This window comes from Rana temporaria, chromosome 2, assembly GCF_905171775.1.
Source record: "Rana temporaria chromosome 2, aRanTem1.1, whole genome shotgun sequence".
Taxonomy (NCBI): Eukaryota; Metazoa; Chordata; class Amphibia; order Anura; family Ranidae; genus Rana; species Rana temporaria.
In genome coordinates, this window is record NC_053490.1 from 382,140,984 (window position 1) to 382,160,876 (window position 19,893).

Consider the following 19,893-nt stretch of genomic DNA (forward strand, 5'->3'; position numbering starts at 1 on the left):
CGACACAGTACAGACACCCCTACAGTGCAGACCCCCACCCCTATAGTGCAGACCCCCACAGTACAGACACCCCTACAGTGCAGCCCCCCATACCCCACAGTACAGACACCCCTATAGTGCAGCCCCCCACAGTACAGAAACCCTTACAGTGCAGACCCCAACCCGACACAGTACAGACACCCCTACAGTGCAGACCCCTATAGTGCAGACCCCCACAGTACAGACACCCCTACAGTACAGACCCCCCTACAGTGCAGACTCCCACAGTACAGACACCCCTACAGTGCAGACCCCCACAGTACAGACACCCCTATAGTGCAGACTCCCACCCCTACAGTGCAGACTAGAGGTAGACCGATATGGGTTTTTCTCTGGCCGATGCCGATATTTCAAAATTGGGGCGGCCGATGGCCGATATTTTAGGCCGATATTTTTTTTTTTTTCATTATCTCAGAAAATCTAGGTTGGGAGGAGGTTATTGTTTAGGGTGGAGAGGTAAAGTGCAGCCTATCAGTGTCCAACAGTGCCACCTCATTAGTGTCCACCAGTTCAGCCTGTCAGTGCAACCTCATCACTGCCTACCAGTTCAGCCCATTAGTGTCCATCAGTGCCACCTCATTACTGCCCACCAGTGCCACCTCATAATTATTAAAAAAGAAAAAAAAATACAATCTTAGTCATTTTAAGGAGGGGGTACAGAGAGGTGGTTGTGGAGGAGGGGGGTACAGAGAGGTGGTTGTGGAGGAGGGGGGGTACAGAGAGGGCTGTAAAGCTACTTCTCTGTGCCCCCTCCTCTACCGCCACCTCTCTGTACCCCCTCCTCTACAGCCACCTCTCTGTACCCCCCTCCTCTACAGCCACCTCTCTGTACCCCCCTCCTCTACAGCCACCTCTGTGTACCCCCCCTCCTCCACAGCCACCTATCTGTACCCCCCCTCCTCCACAGCCACCTCTCTGTACCCCCCCTCCTCCACAGCCACCTCTCTGTACCCCCCCTCCTCCACAGCCACCTCTCTCTGTACCCGCCTCCTCCACAGCCATGTGTTGTGGAGAGGGTGGATGGTGCTAGGCGTGGGTGGGGATGCATTGTGGAGAGGCGTGGGTGGGGATGCGTTGTGGAGAGGGGTGGGTGGGGATGCATTGTGGAGTGGGATGGATGGTGCTTGGCGTGGGTGGTGATGCGTTGTGGTGATGCGTTGTGGAGAGGGATGGATGGTGCTGGGTGTGGGTGGGGATGTGTTGTGGAAAGGGATAGATCGTGCAGGGGATGCGTTAGAGAGGGATGGATGGTGCTGGGTGGGGATGAAGATGATTGTGTTGCATTGTAAAGATGGATGAGGATGACTCTGTGGGGATGAGAGTTACATTGTGAAGAGGATCTCCACAATGTAACTCTCATATCCACCCAGAGTCATCCTCATCCATTTTCTCAATGCCAGCCTGTCAACCTCAGCCAGGTTTCCCTTTAAACAGGAGTTTAAATAAAGTCTGCAGGGGGGGGCACAGTAACACACACAATTTCTGTGACTTACCCTCCATCCATGCTGCTTCCTGGTATTTATACAATAACATCATTAGCATGTGACAAACCCGAGTCTCTGCTGCCTGACTAGTAACTCGACCCAGCAGGAGATCGTGGCCAGCACTAGCTAAGCTTCTCTTCCTTCCCTGCTGAAGGGAGCATGCTGGCTGCTTGTAATTTTTTTTTTGTGACGGACGCTGATGAGCTGACCAGCCAATCTGCATGCACCTAGCCCTATCATGTGCATGCAGATTGGCTGGTCAGCTCATCAGCGTCCATCACAAAAAAAAATTACAAGCAGCCAGCATGCTCCCTTCAGCAGGGAAGGAAGAGAAGCTTAGCTAGTGCTGGCCACGATCTCCTGCTGGGTCGAGTTACTAGTCAGGCAGCAGAGACTCGGGTTTGTCACATGCTAATGATGTTATTGTTCTTCTGCAACAGCTCGCCGGGGGAGGGGGCGGGGCAGTGCGGTGCCAGTGAAACTTTTTCTCCCTCCCTTCTCCTCTACAGACGCCGTTCCCGCAGGACTCGAGCCCTGGAGCGGGACACCGGGCGGCGGCAACTCCGGACAATAAAAAAAAAAAGGTCATCTTTCCGCCCCATCCCAGGCTGCGGACCTGCCCGCCCCAAGCGGCCACTTGGTCCGCCTGGTGGTTGCGCCGGCCCTGCTCACGGCACACCAACAGGTCATGTTTTCAGGATTTCCCTCAGATGAAGATACTGTGGTAATTACTAAGGCAGTGAAACTGATCAAATCACCTGTGCAAAATAGTGGAAAGCCTGAAAACATGACCTGTTGGTGTGCCTTGAGGACTGGAGTTAAGAAACACTGACTTGGCAAATACCAGTGGTAAGAACCTGAAGGTGCAAAACTACATTTTTAGAGTTCTTTAAATTTATTTACGTTCTAAACATTATTAGTATTTTTGAACAGCTGCCACCAGAGCAGGAGATGTTGGGAAATGCATGCCGTAGAGAACGTCTTACTTTGTTACATAAAGTACACAACGCTAAGAAGAATTAATGTATTTATATTGCTGCATCCCTGTTGGAGAGATTGTTCTACACTTTCTGAAAATTAGATAGATAGATAGATATTTTATGTACACGGCATGCTTTGAAGTTAAGAATATCATAATATGAAAGCCTTTGTATACAGACAAAACCACTATAATGTGTTTAAATTAACAGTAGTCCAACATCACTAACCAGATCAAATCACTGTTTTTGGTATAAATTATATTTCTTGCAGATTCCTACCTTTTTGTTATTCTGAAGAAATCCCTGTGTGTTTGTCTTTGTCCATGTGGAAAGTGTAATATCTAATGGGAATAGTTTTATAATTATCAAGCAGCTGCTGCACCTGCAGGGCTTTGGTGAGGAAAATGGCAGGGACCTGGGAAAAGTGTGTGGGACGCACAGGCTTGATAGGGAGGAGGGTATGTGGACAGTGCATCCAAAGCTGCTGCTAGAGTGCCGACAGGGGTTGGAGCCCGTCCTGGCTCCTGCAAAGGCTCAAAGAAGGAAGGGTAGTCTCACATCTATACTGTCCTGCTACACTGAATGGAGTGGCAACCTAAGCTTGGACTCCTACCAAGCCACACCCCCAATGAGTTTCTTTCCCGCCCGGAGCTTAGTCATGGGGAAATTTTCAGGGTCGGCTTCCTTTTTAGATATCATTTGTTATTGGGGGTATCTCACTATAAATTACATTTTTGTTGTAGGGAATGCCTGAAATTGGTCTTGCATCTTAGTGTAGACTTCTTGAAAAACTTGTGAGCCAATCACACAAGCCGGAAATTATGTTTCTAAGGGGGCGTTCTGTACACACGCCCAAAGTGAACAAGGCTTATCGCCAAAACGAGTCTGCTGCCGACTGTACTTACTGTGAAGGCTTTACAATAAATACGCTTGATGTTATGGAGTTGCCGGCTGCTTCTTTTTCTTGATGACCGTTTGTCTATTGGTGTGTGGGAGGAAACCTCGGCTTGGACACCCTGACTGCAAACTTCCAAAGTTAGACTTTATTCTCCACTGTTCTGAGCCATACAATCTTTAATAGAATATTTTTTTATTAGTAATGGTGGCGATCTGCGATTTTTATCATGACTGCGACATTATGGCCGACACATTTGAACTGATTTGGGACCATTGTCATTTATACAGCGATCAGTGCTATAAAAAATGCACGAATTACTGTGTAAATGACACTGTCAGGGAATGGGTTAAAAACTAGGGGCCGATCAAAGCGCAAAGTGTATCCTAGGGGGTGATTCTGACTGTGGGGGGGGGGGGAGGCTACCACTGACAGGACAGCGATCTCTGCTCCCATTGTCAGGAAGCAGTAGATCCCTGTCATGTCACTAGGCAGAACAGGGACATGCCTTGTTTACATAGGCATCTCCCCGTTCTGCCTCTTGGTCTTACGATTAGGGGCCGCTGGTGAACATCGAGTTTGCGGGACCCTCGGGCAAACTTGCAAGGCGGCAAATTCAAAGGGACATACCTGTACGCCCATTTGCCTGCCTGTGCCATTCTGCCGACGTATGTGTGTGCGGCAGGCGGCAAGTGGTTAAATGGGAACCAAAAATGTAAAAAAAAAAAAAAAAAACTAACATTCAAATGGATCAAAGAATAGTCAGAATGGCAGATGGGCGTTCAATTTAGCACTATTTAACCACTTAAGGACCGCCTCCTGCACATTTACATCGGCAGAATGGCACGGCTGGGCACAGGCACGTACCTGTACGTCCCTTTTAAGTGCCCAGCCATGGGTCGCGGGCGCGTGACCAGGTCCGAAGCTCCGTGACCGCGGCACCCGCGGACCCGATTGCCGCAGGTGTCCCACGATCGGTCACAGGAGCTGAAGAACGGGGAGAGGTGTGTATAAACACACCTTCACCGTTCTTCACAGTGGCAATGTAACTGATCGTCTGTTCCCTGATATAGGGAAAGGCGATCAGTGACGTCACACGTCCAGCCCCGCCCCCCTACAGTTAGAAACACATATGAGGTAGAGCTGCACGATTAATCGAGGTGAGGATCGCGATTCTTCTGTGTTCACCGCTGGTTCCACGTAACCAGCGTGGAACGCAAATGCCGCCGACATCGAAACCGACGTCGGCAGCCTGCGCCGCTGGATAGATTCCTTGAGCTTCTCTCACAACAATAGTTTGTATCCATGCGCCACCTTGTGGTTGCCGGCGGTACTGCTTCTGATGTATTAAACCTTCTCACAGTTCTGTACAACTGTATGTATCCATGCGCCACCCAATGGTTGCTGACAGTACTGCTTCTGATCTATAAAAAAAGAGACCAGTGATATGTCTATAATGTTAAAGACCATATAACTCCTATGAAAAATCAGAATCAAAGTTTTATTCTGCTTTTTTCATAGGAGTTATATGATCTTTAACATTATAGACATATCACTGGTCTCTTTTTTTATATATTAATATTTTCAGATAAATCACAGGTTTTTATTAACTTTTTTTTGGGGGGGGGGGGGTTCTGGCATTACATTTTTGAGAATCGTGATCTTTTGTCTAAGAAAAAGAATCGCGATTCTCATTTTGACCAGAATCGTAATATGAGGTCACACATAACTCCTACAGTGCCCCCTAGTGGTTAACGCCTAAACTGCAATTGTCATTTTCACAGTAAACAATGCATATTTATAGCATTTTTTGCTGTGAAAATGACAATGGTCCCAAAAATGTGTCAAAATTGTGATTGTGAAAATTGATCCGATTAAGGCCCTTTCACACAGGAAGCCAAACTATGTTTGCAGCTGGAAATCTGTAAACCGTTATCTGTCGAGAGAGAGGCATCGGCAACCTCCATTTAATACCAGAGAATCAAATCTTCAAAAAGTAATCTTGCCACTGTTAAAAAGTTACGTTTATTAATTTAAGGAGAAACATTAAGGTTTATAAAAATCAGTCCAACAAACCATTTAATGTTATTTTACAAGTACATATAGAACTCTCTGTTGTGTGTCAAACAGCAAAATGTTTGGCCAAACTGATAACACATCTACTGCTCGACTTCTTAGATATTAAAATGACTTGTAGGCAAAATTGTTCAAGGTTCTGCTTTCTTTTGTTCTTCATTGGCACCCGATTTTAGATCTTGATGGTAACTAAAAAGAGGAAATAAGGGAGAAAAAAAAAAAAAAAAAATTGAGTAAATCTTACACACCATCCCCCTCTTGGAATCCCGTAGTGTACGTACATACTACATCATTTTGTAAAAAAATATCATGTAGAGTGTCTAAAAAGGATAATAACTAGATAAAGCATAAACTGTGCTATTAACAGTTAGGACCACACATGATATCTTCATATAAATGAACAGGAACAGAAAGAAATAACACCAATCCTTTTTTTTTTTGTGATCAATACAAAGTGGAAACGCCGCTTTCAAGGCCCCATTCATACCTGAGCGTTTTGTAGCTCAAATCGCGTTCCGCCAGGAAGAAACTCACATAGGAAACAGAGCCAGTTGCTGCATTGTTAAATGAGTAGTAGATAAGACGCTAGCATCTAACTAGGGTCCCTTAGTGATGTGATATGTGCAATAATGCAAAGCTTCTTGGCACCTCACGTAAACTATATGCTACATTTTATAAAACAAGCTACGATTACTTTTTACCTGCGTGGGTCCTCCCGAGTGTTGGTTCCCCATTACTGGGACTCTACTTGTTGTTTTATCCCCCTGTGGGATCTGACCTGACCTTCCCAATCTTGATCTGCATCCAGGTTACCATCCCATCACAGACTTCCATGGTGGATGTTATAACGGTAAAGCATTGCTGGTACTGATATTTCCAGGAGGAAAACTTACCCCGAGATTCATAGGAGGACAAGACAAAGTTTGTTTTACCTGGAGAAGGTTTATATTTCCATACAGGAAGAAGTACTTTTTGGGCTCCCGGTGGTGAGCTTTTTTTATGCAGCTTAAAAGGGATTCTAAAGTCTTGTTTTTTGAAAATAATAAAACATGTTATACTTACTTGTTCTGTTGCAGTGGATTTGCACAGAGCAGCCCGAATCCTCCTCTTCTCGGGTCCCTCTATTGTGATCCTGGCCCATCCCTCCTGTTCAGTGCCCCCACAGCAAGCAGCTTGCTATGGGGGCACTCAAGCCAAGTCACAGCTCCTTGTGTCCATTCAGACACAGAGCCCCGAACTAGTCCCGCCCCCTCTCTCCCCTGATTGGCTAGCTGACTTTGACAGCAGCGGCAGCCAATGGCACGGCTGCTGTTTCTCAGCCAATCAAGAGGGAGAATTTCGGGTGGCTGAGACACTCGTGGACATTGCTGGATAGACACGGACCTCCGTTAAGTATTAGGGGGGCTGTTGCACACAGTTTTTTTTTTTTTATCTTAATGCATTAAGATAAAAAACCTTCTGCCTTTACAATCACTTTAATAGCTTTCCGGATTCCTCTATCCAATTGGCCAGAAAGGCTCAGAGATTCCTGGAGCAGAGAGAGGCATATCCTTTTCTTGCTTCTAGTGAGTGCATATATTGGTGGAGGCTCACAGATGTCGATTAATTTTTTACAATACCGGGTGGGGCGCAATGGTAGTTTAAGGCTGTACATTTACTTATTTCTGGTGAGTGGGCATAGATGTACTACATTGGACCACTGGATGACCTTTCTTACACACGGTGGGTACCAAAGTCACATTACGGACGGTTTTTGTACTAATATTTTGGGACTATATTATCTTACTTTGGACTTTTACGCATACGTTTTCTCATATATACGATTCGATATTTATATGAAGGGCGGCACACCATTGGTGTTATTTGTTACTTGAGGGAGTTGTATGATCACTCTTTTGTGCTAGCTGCTGCCATTCACATAGCGCTCGCCTTATATTTTTGTTATAACAAAATTAGTAAGACCAATAAAAGGCTTTAAAACGGAAGCACATGACGGTCCTTCATACAATTCTTCCACATGTATTCTTTTTTTTTGGGCAAAAATAAAGTTATAGCGTCTCCAAAGTAGGGGGATAGATTTGTGGCATTATTATTATTTTTTATTACTAGTAATGGCGGCGATCTGCGATTTTTATTGGGACTGAGACATTATGGCGGACACATAGGACACTTTTGACACCATTTTGGGACCATTGACATTTATACAGCGATCAGAGCTACAGATAGCCACTTATTACTGTATAAAGGTCATTGGCAGGGAGGGGGGTTAAACTCAAGGGGTTAAGTGTGTCTTAGGGTGGTGTTCTAACTGTAGAGGGGATGGGCTCAATACAACATGACAGATCACTGCTCCCGATGACAGGGAGCAGTGGATCCCTGTCATGTTGCTAGGCAGAACAGGGAAATTTATTTTTTACGTTCTGCCTCTCCGTGTCACGATCGCGGGCCACCAGTGAGCATTGAGTTACAGGTATGTCCATTTGCCTGACCGTGCTATTCTGCGAATGTATATCGGAATGCGGCGGTCGGCAAGTGGTTAACGGTGGATGTTTAATCACTGCTACTCTTTGATTGCCATTATGGCACCGATTGTGTCTCTGTGGAGGTTTCTGGTTGTGTAATTGTGGTACAGATTGTGTCTCTGAAGGTTGTGTCAGTCCATTACGGATTGTGGCACTGCAGACATGTTTTTGGCATTGTCAGTACATCACCGATTGTGTCTCTCTGGAGATTTCTGGTTGTGTCTTTGGAGGCTTCTGATTGTGTCAGTACGGCACCGATTGTGTCTCTGGAGGCTTCTGGTTGTGTCAGTACATTACTTATGTTGTTATCTCTGCAGTTATCTTGTAGAAGACTTGTCAGATCTTTCACCCAGTCTTCCTGGCACTCTAAGGCCCCGTACACACGACCAAACATGTATGCTGAAACTGGTCCGCGGGCCAGTTTCAGCATACATGTTTGGTCGTGTGTAGGCGCGAGCGGGCCGAATTCCAGCAAACATTTGCCCGCCGGGCCTTTTCCCAGCAGACAAATATTCCTGGACGTGTTTTAAAACCGTCCGCTGGAATCCTGCCCGCTCGGACATGTACGGTCGTCAGTACAGACCTACCGTACATGTCCAGGCGCCCGCCGTCCCTCGCATGCGTCGAATGACTTCGACGCATGCGTGGAAGCCTTTAAATGGCAGGCCCGCCCACGTCTCCGCGTCATCGCCGCGGCGACGACGCGGACACGCCCCGTGTAATGTTTACGCGCGGACTTCTGTACGATGGTGTGTACAACCATCGTACAGAAGCCCTCTGGCAGGCATGTACGGTGAAAACGGTCCGACGGACCGCTTTCACCGTACATGTTTGTTCGTGAGTACCCGGCCTAACAGAAACTTACTAACAGAAACTTTTTTTTAGAAGCAATGTATTAGAATATTTATATTATGCAGAGATAGCTCTGGTAAATTATGTTCTTTAAAATTCCAAATAAATTAATCTCTAACAAATTCAGTGAATTTAAAATTCATAGGAACTGTACATAACTTTAAGACAACTTAAAATTATAAAATGTTTGAGCATAAAAAGGATGATTGGCATCATTCAGTTTAAGATTTAAACACAACAAATGCTAATGAAGCACAAAGACTACTACGATCACAGTACAGTAACTTGTGGCAACCACATTTTAGATTATCGCTAGCCAAAACCTTTGTGAATTTCGGCTAGTTCCTGATGGACCAGACACAATTTGCTTCATAAGGTGGCCTTGTCAGCCCACACTTTAACTACTATATATTTACAACCAGAAACCTGCAATTAGAATATTATACGTCACATGACAGGTAATCAAACACTCCATCCAAGTTTTTATAGGATTAGTAATGATACTTTACCTATACCAATTAGATTTGAATACGTACCTCCATATTCTAAATAGCTGGGTACCTCCTGCACAGCCAACAAAGAAGTTAACAGCAAACAGAGACCAATTTTTCGGTATAATCACTAGAGAATATCGTGACCATATCAACCCTGTCAGAACATTTTAAAATAGAGAAAAATGTCAGTATAAAAAAAACAAAACCTTTACACATAAACAATTTTTTTTTCCATAACTGCAAGTAACATGTTTACAACCCAACAAGGATTTATGCCCATTTTACAAAAGTAACCTATTTTTTTTTTTTATACAAGATGCAAGACAAATTTCCCCCCAAAATGACTTTGGAAAGTAGACAGTAAAGAGGCTTGGAGATTCTCTCCCCCCAAGTTCTAATTATGTGTCACAATAATTTTTTTTACTGTCACCAGTGCAGTACAGCATCATAACTGGTGTGAGGTTGATCAGGGATGCTGACTGGTGACCGGTCAATTATTTATTACTTTTTTTTTCTAACACACTGTGACCAGAGCAATACAGTGTTACAAAAATAACACTGTACTACTCTGGGGAAGTGATCGGAATTTTTTTCCCTTTTTACATATTACAAAATTACTTATACCAGCGAGTTTCACTGCTATAACCAACCATTTTTACTGAATTAAAATCGATTCATTCCATGTTTACTGTTGAGGTTAGCTGTGACTGGCCACAGCTAATCACATGGCACAGACGGGCCGAGATTGTCCTTGTACAATGTGATCACTGTGACCAACCACAGAGATCAACACAGTAGTATAGAATGGATGGCATGAATGAAAGCCATCCATTGTGTACAACCAGACAAGAATGTGCAGAGCCAATATGAAAAGCTCTGTGCCTTGTGGTCACAGCAACAGCCAAATTAGAGACATCACAAAATATAAACACCACTATGGTCTACATATGAGAGTTCCTCTCACAACAGAGGAAGGAGAATTTCATAAATTAAGTGAAATGATCTTAGAGAGGTAGCCAGCAGCATATTTAAGGTGGGGAGGGGGGTCTAACAAATGTTGTGGGATTTTTTAAATTTTTTGTACTCCCATCATCCTCAAGTCATCTCCCTCCTGTCTCTGTAGTGAAAGTATCCCATCGTCTCCATTATCCTGAACATTACCGCCTCATCTTTATCCCCCCCACTATAAGTGACCTGTACATTACCCCTTCATCTCCTCCTCCTTCTGTGTATGACCTGTACATTAAAGCGGCGTTCCACCCATTTTATACACTTCCTCACTCTGGTATCCCCTGGGAGCATCCTTTTCGCCATGGAAATTCTTTAAAAATAAATAAATAAAATAAAATAAAAAAGGGGGGGGGGGGGGGACACCTTAATTATCCTTTTTCCCATGCATTTTCGGCAGTCTCCCTCTAGGCGATTAAGTCACTAGGCGATTCAAGAGAGCCCCTGGGATAATGGCGTCATGTATCCCAGGAGTCCTTACGAGTCTCCTAGCGACAAAATCTTGCGATGATTGATGGGAAAGTCTGCTGACGTCACTATGGCAACGTGTCAGGACTAAAGAGGAAGGAGCGCCGTGCCAGGGCATTACTGCGCAGGTGCGAGATCTCGAGGTGCATGCTGGGTAGCCAGCTGCACAGATTCCCATAAATGGATAGAAGAGGGCTTCAGATGCCCACAGTGGAGACGGACCCTGCCAGCTTCCGAGATCCAGATCAAAAATCACCTTGTAGCGTTTACATTTTAAAAAATAAAAAGGGGTAATTTTGGGGTATTTGTAATGTCCTGCCATTTGTAGATATTTTATAACAGATAATAAAGGGAAAAGTTTTGTATTTTTTCCCCCTTCATATAGCACGAGAAAACCCAGTGGCATTTAAAAGGGTTGCAACGCCAAAAAAAAAAAAAAAAAAAATTAAAAGCCAGCAGCTACACATACTGCAGCTGCTGGCTTTTAATAAATGGACACTTACCTGTCCCGGAGTCCAGCTATGTCAGTACCCGCAGCTTATGTTTCCATCAGCTGTCGGGTGCTCCGCTGCCATTGCGGGTACAGGAACCCGGCAGTGTAGCCTTTCGGCTTCATGCCAGGAACCCTACTGCGCATTCGCAAGGCCCCGCTCCTCTCTCCTATTGGCCCGGCGGCCGGGGGAGGAGGAGGGAGCCCCGCAGTGACTCCCAGAAGTGGGAAAGGATACCAATTGTGGCACCGGAGGAGGGGAGGAATAAGATGAGCGCAAGTTAAACTTTTGGGTGGAACTCAGCTTTAAATACTGCTTAAAGAGAGATCTCTAAAAAAAAAAAAAAAAAATATTTGGGTACAATGTTGAGAGTAATTGTCAAACTATTACAGCACTTAAAAAAAAGAAGCCTGGTAAAGTAGGGGGGTTAAAAATGTCACTAATAACCATCTCGTGACCAGTATTTAGATTTCCTGGCCACATTTAGCAACATCAGTATGTATACCTAAACAATTCTTTTTTTTTAGTGATGTCTTTTAATTGAATACACTGTTTTAATAAAATAAACTCTGCTCTGGTTCTATTACAGGCTGACAAATGTGCAAACAATATTCTTGTACCTGACAATTACAATATTAAATAAACTTTACAACAAGTAAACAATGCAGTCTGAAGTTAGCAGTGTTCATTAGCAAATCTAAAGGCTTTCTTTCTTTACCGTGAAGCTTCCTGGCTGCACGTGATCACCACAGAATGGAATGGGGTTAACAAACAATGCATATGAATGGCTTTTATTTTAAAGTCACCAGGCAGATACATCATGAATAAAATATATAGCAGAATGTACATTTCATGTCAATTACCTGTAGCCATTAGTACACCAGACTGGGCAGGACTTAATTTGTCTGCAGGTCTTGTCATATCAGCTAATCCAGCAGCCACCAGACCCTACAAGTCAATGGGATAAAAAACACACACACACTGATTAGAACAAAAGGGAAGTTACTGAAAACATCCAAAGAGCACTTTTTCAGGCATTATTGGAGTGTGCTGCAGTTACAACTACAATGAAAGCCTAAAGCCTCGTACACACAACCAGTTTTCCCAGCAGAAAAACTGCCAGGAAAGCTTTTGGCCGGACGTGTGTATGCTTCCTTGCAGTCAGGAAAACAGTCGGGAATACCATCGGGAAAATAGAGAACCTGCTCTCTATTTTCCCGTCGGGATTCCCGGCGTTTTTTTCCCCCGCCAGATCTACTTCTTGCCTATGGGAAAGACTGCGAGGCAGTGCCGATGGAAAATACACACGGCTGGAATTCCCGGCCAATGCTCCATGCCAGTTTTCCTGCTGGGTTCCCCGGCTTTCCCCTCGGTTTTCTCGGCGGTAAAACCGCCGAGAAAACCGAGCGTGTGTACAGGGCTTGAGGCTCGGTTCACACTGCTGCGACATGCGATCCGACTTGTGAGACCCCAAGTCCTATGACAAGTCAAATGAAAATTTTCCCTATGAGAGCCGTCTTAACTGATACTACACAAGTTGCTCCAATTTTTAGAAAAGTGTCCTGCACCATTTTCCCTCGAATTGGGTGCGATTTCAGACCTTGGACAGGCTCCTAAATGGCATCCAAGTCAGATCAAGTGGCAGGTAAAGTCGTATGAGTAGTGTCAATCGAGCCCAAAAAGAGTAATATAAAAAAAAAAAAAAAAAAACACAAACACTGAAGGTACAAAGGAAACATTAGGTCCCTGGTTACCAATCCTGCTCCACTTGGGAAAGGCGTTAGCACTTTATGGTAGTGTTGAAACTAGCATGTGCCTTTCCGCCTCAGGCCCCGTACACACGACCGAGAAACTCGACGGGCAAAACAATTTTGCTTGTCGAGTTCCTTGTTCGGCTGTCAGAAAATTCGACAAGCCAAATGTTCTCATTGCCCAACGAGGAAATAGAGAACATGCTCTCTTTTTGGCTCGACGAGTTTCCCGACGGGTTTCTCGGCGAAAAGTGTACACTCGACCGGTTTTCTCGGCAGAATACGTCTCCCATCGAGTTTCTTGCTGAATTCTGCGGAGAAAACCGGTCGTGTGTATGGGGCCTCACACTCATTCCTGTTGGCCAGTCAATATGATGGGCTCTCTCACTGACTTATAGAAATGTTCAGTCAAGATAGTTTAAGCAAGATTTAAAGAGTGCTTTACACAACTGGAACCCCTTGGCGTCTACTATAGGCAGGATGTAGAACATTTAAGTTCTGTACAGTCAATCATTAATGGCAAAATAAAATTATAACTTCAACCAAGAAATTCTAAATAGAATAAGAGAAAAAGGGGAAGGGTTAAACCCCTTTTTCTGTATTCCATGTGAAAACGTTTTGCTGGAATTTCAACAGTTAATAACTAAATTAGACATAATGTTTTCATAAAGTTATTTACACATCTAGCATGAGTTAAAATGTGATCAATTTGGAGGTACATCCTGATTCCCATCTCAGGGGGATATGTGAAATGGCTAGGCTGGAAGCCCAGAGAATTAATACACCCATGGATTTCCCCAGAAGACCAACAGATCAAGCCAGGTTAAACATTTCAGTTGATTAAACCAGGGTGTCGAGTGGAACACCTGGCCAAAGAACACTTCACAATCTGGGAAAGTAACTAAAATTCCCTGTGCAGAAACTGTCTGAAATGGCATGTACCACATTAACCAAGCAGATAGACATGTCTGAGGTCATCTCTCTCTGCTCATGCAGTGATTACATTACATGAGCAGAGCCTGCAGGGGTAACACACCTCCTTCTCTGAGCCGAGCGGGGAAGCGAGGATGGGCAGAGACATTAGACTAGAGCATGCAGTTTAAGCTCTCTGGTCACAATGCGGTGTGTCACAGCCACAGAACAGAGAACTGATCTCACAGCTAACAAAAGGGCTTGTGCCACTTTGTTAATTAGCAGCATCTGCTCCATTTATATTTGGAACAGCATTGACCTTCCATCCATACTGTCTAAAACAGTGTTTCTCAACTCCAGTCCTCAAGGCGCACCAACAGGTCTTGTTTTCAGGCTTTCCATTATTTTGCACAGGTGATTTTATCAGTTTCACTGCCTTAGTAATTACCACAGCAGTTTCATCTGAGGGAAATCCTGAAAACATGACCTGTTGGTGCGCCCTGAGGACTGGAGTTGAGAAACACTGGTCTAAAATACATAAACTTTTGGGCCTTTGTCAAAATCCTTTAGGTAAAAAAAAAAAAAAAAATTCTGTCCTTCACCTTGATTAGTTAAACTAAGCAATCAATAGGATTGGCTTCATTTATTATTTAGATCAGAATTTTTTTTTTTTTTTTTTTTTATAAAAAAACACCCAGAAACTTTATTTTGGTAACATATTTGTGCACATTTCCTTTACATACTACAGAAAATCTTTGGGAGAAGGGGAAAGGTGAACAGACATCTGCAAGATAGAGGAAACAGGCCGCACACCAGTCCTGTAGAGGCCAAATCCTATATTCCATAGTCAGATAAAGACAGCACAGTGACCACAAATTATGATGCGTTTCACACATAAAACGGTTCTGAATAAGCACCAACATATTGCGTGAAACACGTTAACAAGCAACAGCATACTCTGTGGTCTTTGTGCTGTCTTTATCTGATAATAGGATAAAGCATTTAGCATCTACAGGAGTGGTGTGCAGCCAGTTTCCTCTATCTTGCTGTGTGGCGGTGGCGTTCAGGGCAGACACCCACCTTGGGGATTGTGCGATGTGAATGGCAGTCTCACCTGGAGCAATGTAATCTCTTCTTTGGACATAAAACAGACATCTGGATGGGACTGTCTATGGCATAATCTGCCTGCAAATACACCCAACCTTCCTATTCAATCCCCAGCCCTGGGACCCTCCTCTGAGTGATCACCCAGTTTTGTTTTTTTCACCTTCTGATGCATGTGTCACTTACATAAATCCACAGTCTGGGTCCCTTGCCAGCACGTTTTATAGTTACGGGGGGGGGGGGACAGTAATCTATTAATGTAGATGTGCCCAAGCTGGCTGGTCCCCTTTTGCTCACTGAAAAGGCAAGGTAGCAATTTGGACATCCTAAGATGAACTAGAGCATTACATAACCGTAGATTTAGAAGATTTTTTAAATTGGTGCGTGATTGGTTAGAGGGATGAGGGTGGGTGGGGGTTAGGGGAGCCCAGATTTCAGCTTTAATATGCAGATAGCAACATTCTGATGGTTGCCATTTGCACAATATGCACACCTGTCCTCAAATGTACAAGCCTGCCAATATATTTGAGCCCTGGGCATTGCTGAGTGGGGGAATACATGTTCACCACCACCACCACCACCCAAAATAATGAAATGGGGTGGTGCACTGAGTGGTGCTGTAGGGGGAACATGTATAAGGTAAGGAGTAACTGAGGACAGCTTATGTTGGCAGCAGTCTCATTCAGCTGCCTCTTTAGTGCACCAATAATTCACACTTTTTTTTTTTTTTCAAATAACGTTTTTTATTAGTTATCTCAAAAAGATTAACATTGCACAGATACATATAAAAAGTTAGAAAAAGCGAATGCAGGGATAAAACAATTCTCTGTGTATTCGCATATGCGTCAGGAGGGGAAAAAAAAGATATGTTCTTCGCATTGTGTCCATGATATATATCAACCTCACTTAGTAGTATTGTTTATAAAAACAAGCGTAGTAAACTGTATCTTAAGACCAATTACTCATATAACTGTGCATAGATAGATTGCCAAGCAGAAGAGAGAAAGAAAATGAAAGGGAGAGAAAGCAAAAGGGGGGAAAGAAAATAGGAGAAACAAGATAGGGGTAGACATTAGGTTACTGCGTTGACTCTGCTACCGACTCACGAAAGATCCTCCTGAGAACGCCAACTCTCCCAGACCCCGTTGTGGTCGTCCAGCCTATCCCGTATTCTGGCCGTCATTTTCTCCATAAGTTCAACATCTTTGACCCTGGAGTACAGAGCTTTCTGGGTAGGGGGAGATGGCTTTTTCCAGTGTATGGCAATTAGGCACCTTGCTGCCGTGAGAATGTGTCTAAGTAATTTCTTATATGGTTTGGCTAATCTCAATTCAGAAAGGCCGAGCAGGAAAAAAATTTGGTGACATAGGTATTGGCACCTCAAAGAGGCGTGTTAATAATTGTTGTGTTGAACTTCAGAAAGGGGCAATTTTTGGGCAAGACCAGTAAATATGGAAGAGAGTACATCTGTCCCGCTGGCAGTGCCAGCATCGATCAGAGGTGGAGGGGTAGATTTTATGGAGTATGTCCGGGGTCAGGTACCAAAAGAAGAGAATTTTATAGGCATTTTCCTTATAGAGGGTACATAAAGAACTCTTGGCAGCCTGACTCCAGATCGCCCACCAGGCCTCCACAGGGAGTTCCTCTCCCAACTCTCCCTCCTAGCGGAGAATTTGCCCCGTACTGGTATAGAATACGCATTTAGGATCTGGTATATGTCTGAGATCAGTCCTCTACGTGTGCGGCCTTCTAGTATGATGTGTTCAAATGGGAAGGGTAAGGAAAATTGCAGGTGTGGGGCTATAGTCTGAGCATAATGTCTGATCTGCAGGTAGCTATAGAACACCTGTCGGGGTAGGTCATGTTTGGCTTGGAGTTCCGAGAACGGCAGTAATTTACGGGATCTGGGATCCTATAGAATACTAGATGACCAAAGTGGAACAAGTTCCGCGAGGCCCAAGGCCAAGACATCTGGTGGGTAAGGCTTGCAGGTATTTTTGGGTTGCAGAGGAAGGAGGTCAGCAGTGAGCAGTCAGATTAAAGCCCGCCTTCGCGGGACAGCTTGTGCCACAGTCGTCTGAGCTGGGACATTGACCCCAGTAACTGTCCAGGGTCTACCTCCACATTCACATACCAGAGAAGGGAATTCGGGTGTACCGGTGCCAGACAGATTTTCTCTATTGCCGTCCATTTGTTGTATGACCGCTGGGGGAACCAGGAGACTATGGCACGCAGTTGGGCCGCTTGATAATAATTAACTAGATTGGGGAAGGCCAGACCTCTATCGGCACGCAGCGCAATCATAACCGACCGGGGGAACATGTGTCTTTTATAGTTCCACACGTATCGCAGCAAGTCACCCTGCATCTTGCGTAGATGACGGGTATTGGTAACGTCTGAAACAGGTATAGGAGCTTAGGGAGGATGACCATCTTAATAGATGCGACCCGCCCCATTAGGGAGATATGATGGTTCTTCCATTTTTGGATTAGTTCCCTGATTGACCTATACAGAGGGGGGAAATTAACCTGATATAAGGTGGAGAAGGATGGGGTGAGGTTAATTCCCAGGTATTTAAGGGAATTGCGTTCCCAGTTATAAGGGAAATTGGAATGCAGGTGGCGAAGCTCCTGCTCCGGGACATTAAGTGGGAGGGCCATGGATTTCATTGGATTGGTTTTGTAACCCGACACCCCCCTATATTCTGTGAGTTCGGCATGGAGGTTGGGCAGGGATACCCTTGGCTGGGTCAAGGTAAGGACAATATCGTCCGCGAATAGCGATATCTTGAAGTCCCTACCCCGTACCGATATACCCCGAATGTCTGGGTTTCCTCTAATTGTCGCCGCCAGGGGTTCGACGCATAGCGCAAATAGCAGGGGGGAGAGCGGCTTCCATTGGTGATTGGGAAGGTGGGCGACGTAGCAAAGGGTGTTTTGACTCACGACATAGGGTTGGTGTAGAGGTGCTGTACCGCCCGCAGAAAAGGTCCACTGAATCTCATGTGACGCAATGTAGCAATGTTGACGTAAGGGCACAAAGCCCACCTGGTCTTTATGAACAAAGGAGGGTAGGATCTCGTTTGGTCGGATCGAGAGGAGTTTCGTGAAAATTTTAAGGTCTGAGTTTAATAAGGCTATGGGCCTATAGCTGGCACAAGAGGCAGGGTCTTTATCCGGTTTCAGAATTATGGTTAGAAAGGAGCTTTGCATGTCATTTATGATAGGGGTTTGCTGTAGGTAGGCATTGAACAGTTTGGTCATGTGCGGGAGTAGTATGGGAAGGAAGGTCTTTTTTTTTTTTATAATTAAACTTTATTAAAAAAAAATATTTACATATAACATTTAACATGCCTTGACACTTAAAAGGCAGCTCGATACTACCTTCCTTTACTATATGGTGGTTTCCGGTCCTCCCTCAAAAAAAAGGGAGAACGCAGGAAAACGTTTGCGACTATAAAGAATGTGTGTGTATATATATATATATATATATATATATATATATATATATATATATATATATATATATATATATATATATACACCTAGTGCTATATACTTGTGATATCCATTATGTTCCTCTGTGCCTTCTTATATTTATTTATCTGTGATTCAGGTGTACATCCCTTATTGAGGGGTAAACACCCCCCTCCCCCCCCAAAAAAACTGTGTTTTAAGATGTTATATTTATATGTGTTTTCTTATTTATAATTGTAGTATTCCCTTCTAAATGATATGCGTTTTTTGATCCCCCCCCCCCCCCAAAAAAAAAAGGGCTTTTATGGTCAGCGTGAGTTCATCCGCGGAGATAGGGGCATTGAGCATGAGCAAGTCAGAGTCTTGAAGTCGGGGTAGTCCTGCCCGTTCTAGATATTGGGTCATGCGGTCAACTAGGTCCGACGAGGGGGGGTTATGCGGTATCTCTGTTTTGTTGTATAGGTCAGTGTAGAAGTCTGCGAAAGTATTCGCTATGATCTAAGGGTGGGATGTCATACAACCCAACCTGGTCTTAAATTTGGTGTGGAGTGGAGGCGAGAGTCCGGTCGGCCAGTTTCCTGGACAGTAATGATTGTGCCTTGTTGCCTTTATCATAATATAATTGTTTTAGTTGGGTCAATGCCTTTTCTACTTGGACTCCCCAAGTTAAGTTCCCGGAGTGTCATTCATAATCGAGTAATCTGTTTAAGGAGTGACAGGGACGGTGAGGTTCGTAGCTAAGCCTCTAGGGCCTTCAGTCATTTTTCAGCTTGTAATAATTCACACCTTTATTTAAATTGCATGCAATAGAAAACTTTTTTTTTTTTTAACCTTACAGTACATAAATTTAGTTGACTAAATTAACAGCAATTAAAGCTGACCTTTATCATAAATGCAACTAGCTAAGTATGGTTCTGCAGAATTCGAAATTCTTCTCTCTGGTGGACAATCCCTGCTAAACAATCAGCTGCCGATTGGCTGCCTCTCCCGAGTCCCTTCCCTAAAGTTTACCTCTCCTAAACCCCCAAGTCAGATCATATAACTAATGCACCATCATTTAAAGATTCTGGGATAATGGGATATATTGCTGACCCGTCTGTATTAACACATTTTCCTTTTGTTCTAATTACAGCGATGTGTTCTCATGCAACCTATACCTACAGTAGAGCAAATAATAAAATGCTAATATTCAGCACAGAGATACTTACCCATTTCATTATAGGAGCCCAGAAAAACACAGTCTTGGGTCCTAAGAAAAAAAAAAGAAAGAAATAAGGGGGAGAGAAGTTCAGTATGAGTCCATTATCACATCTGCCAATCCATATTAATCAATCTTCTCTT

General features: G+C 44.2%; 1 protein-coding gene across 1 annotated transcript in view; it reads right to left on the reverse strand.

Annotated features, from left to right (window-relative positions):
- Positions 1-5,404: 5,404 nt before the first annotated feature.
- Positions 5,405-19,893, reverse strand: part of MPC2 (mitochondrial pyruvate carrier 2) — a 41,370-nt gene continuing 26,881 nt past the window's right edge. The window contains exons 2-5 of the mRNA XM_040337873.1: positions 19,761-19,801; positions 12,173-12,257; positions 9,385-9,496; positions 5,405-5,663 (exon numbers count right to left, since the gene is read on the reverse strand). Coding sequence (XP_040193807.1) covers positions 5,606-5,663; positions 9,385-9,496; positions 12,173-12,257; positions 19,761-19,801 — 296 coding nt within the window. The 3' untranslated portion in view covers positions 5,405-5,605. The remainder of the gene's footprint in view (positions 5,664-9,384; positions 9,497-12,172; positions 12,258-19,760; positions 19,802-19,893) is intronic.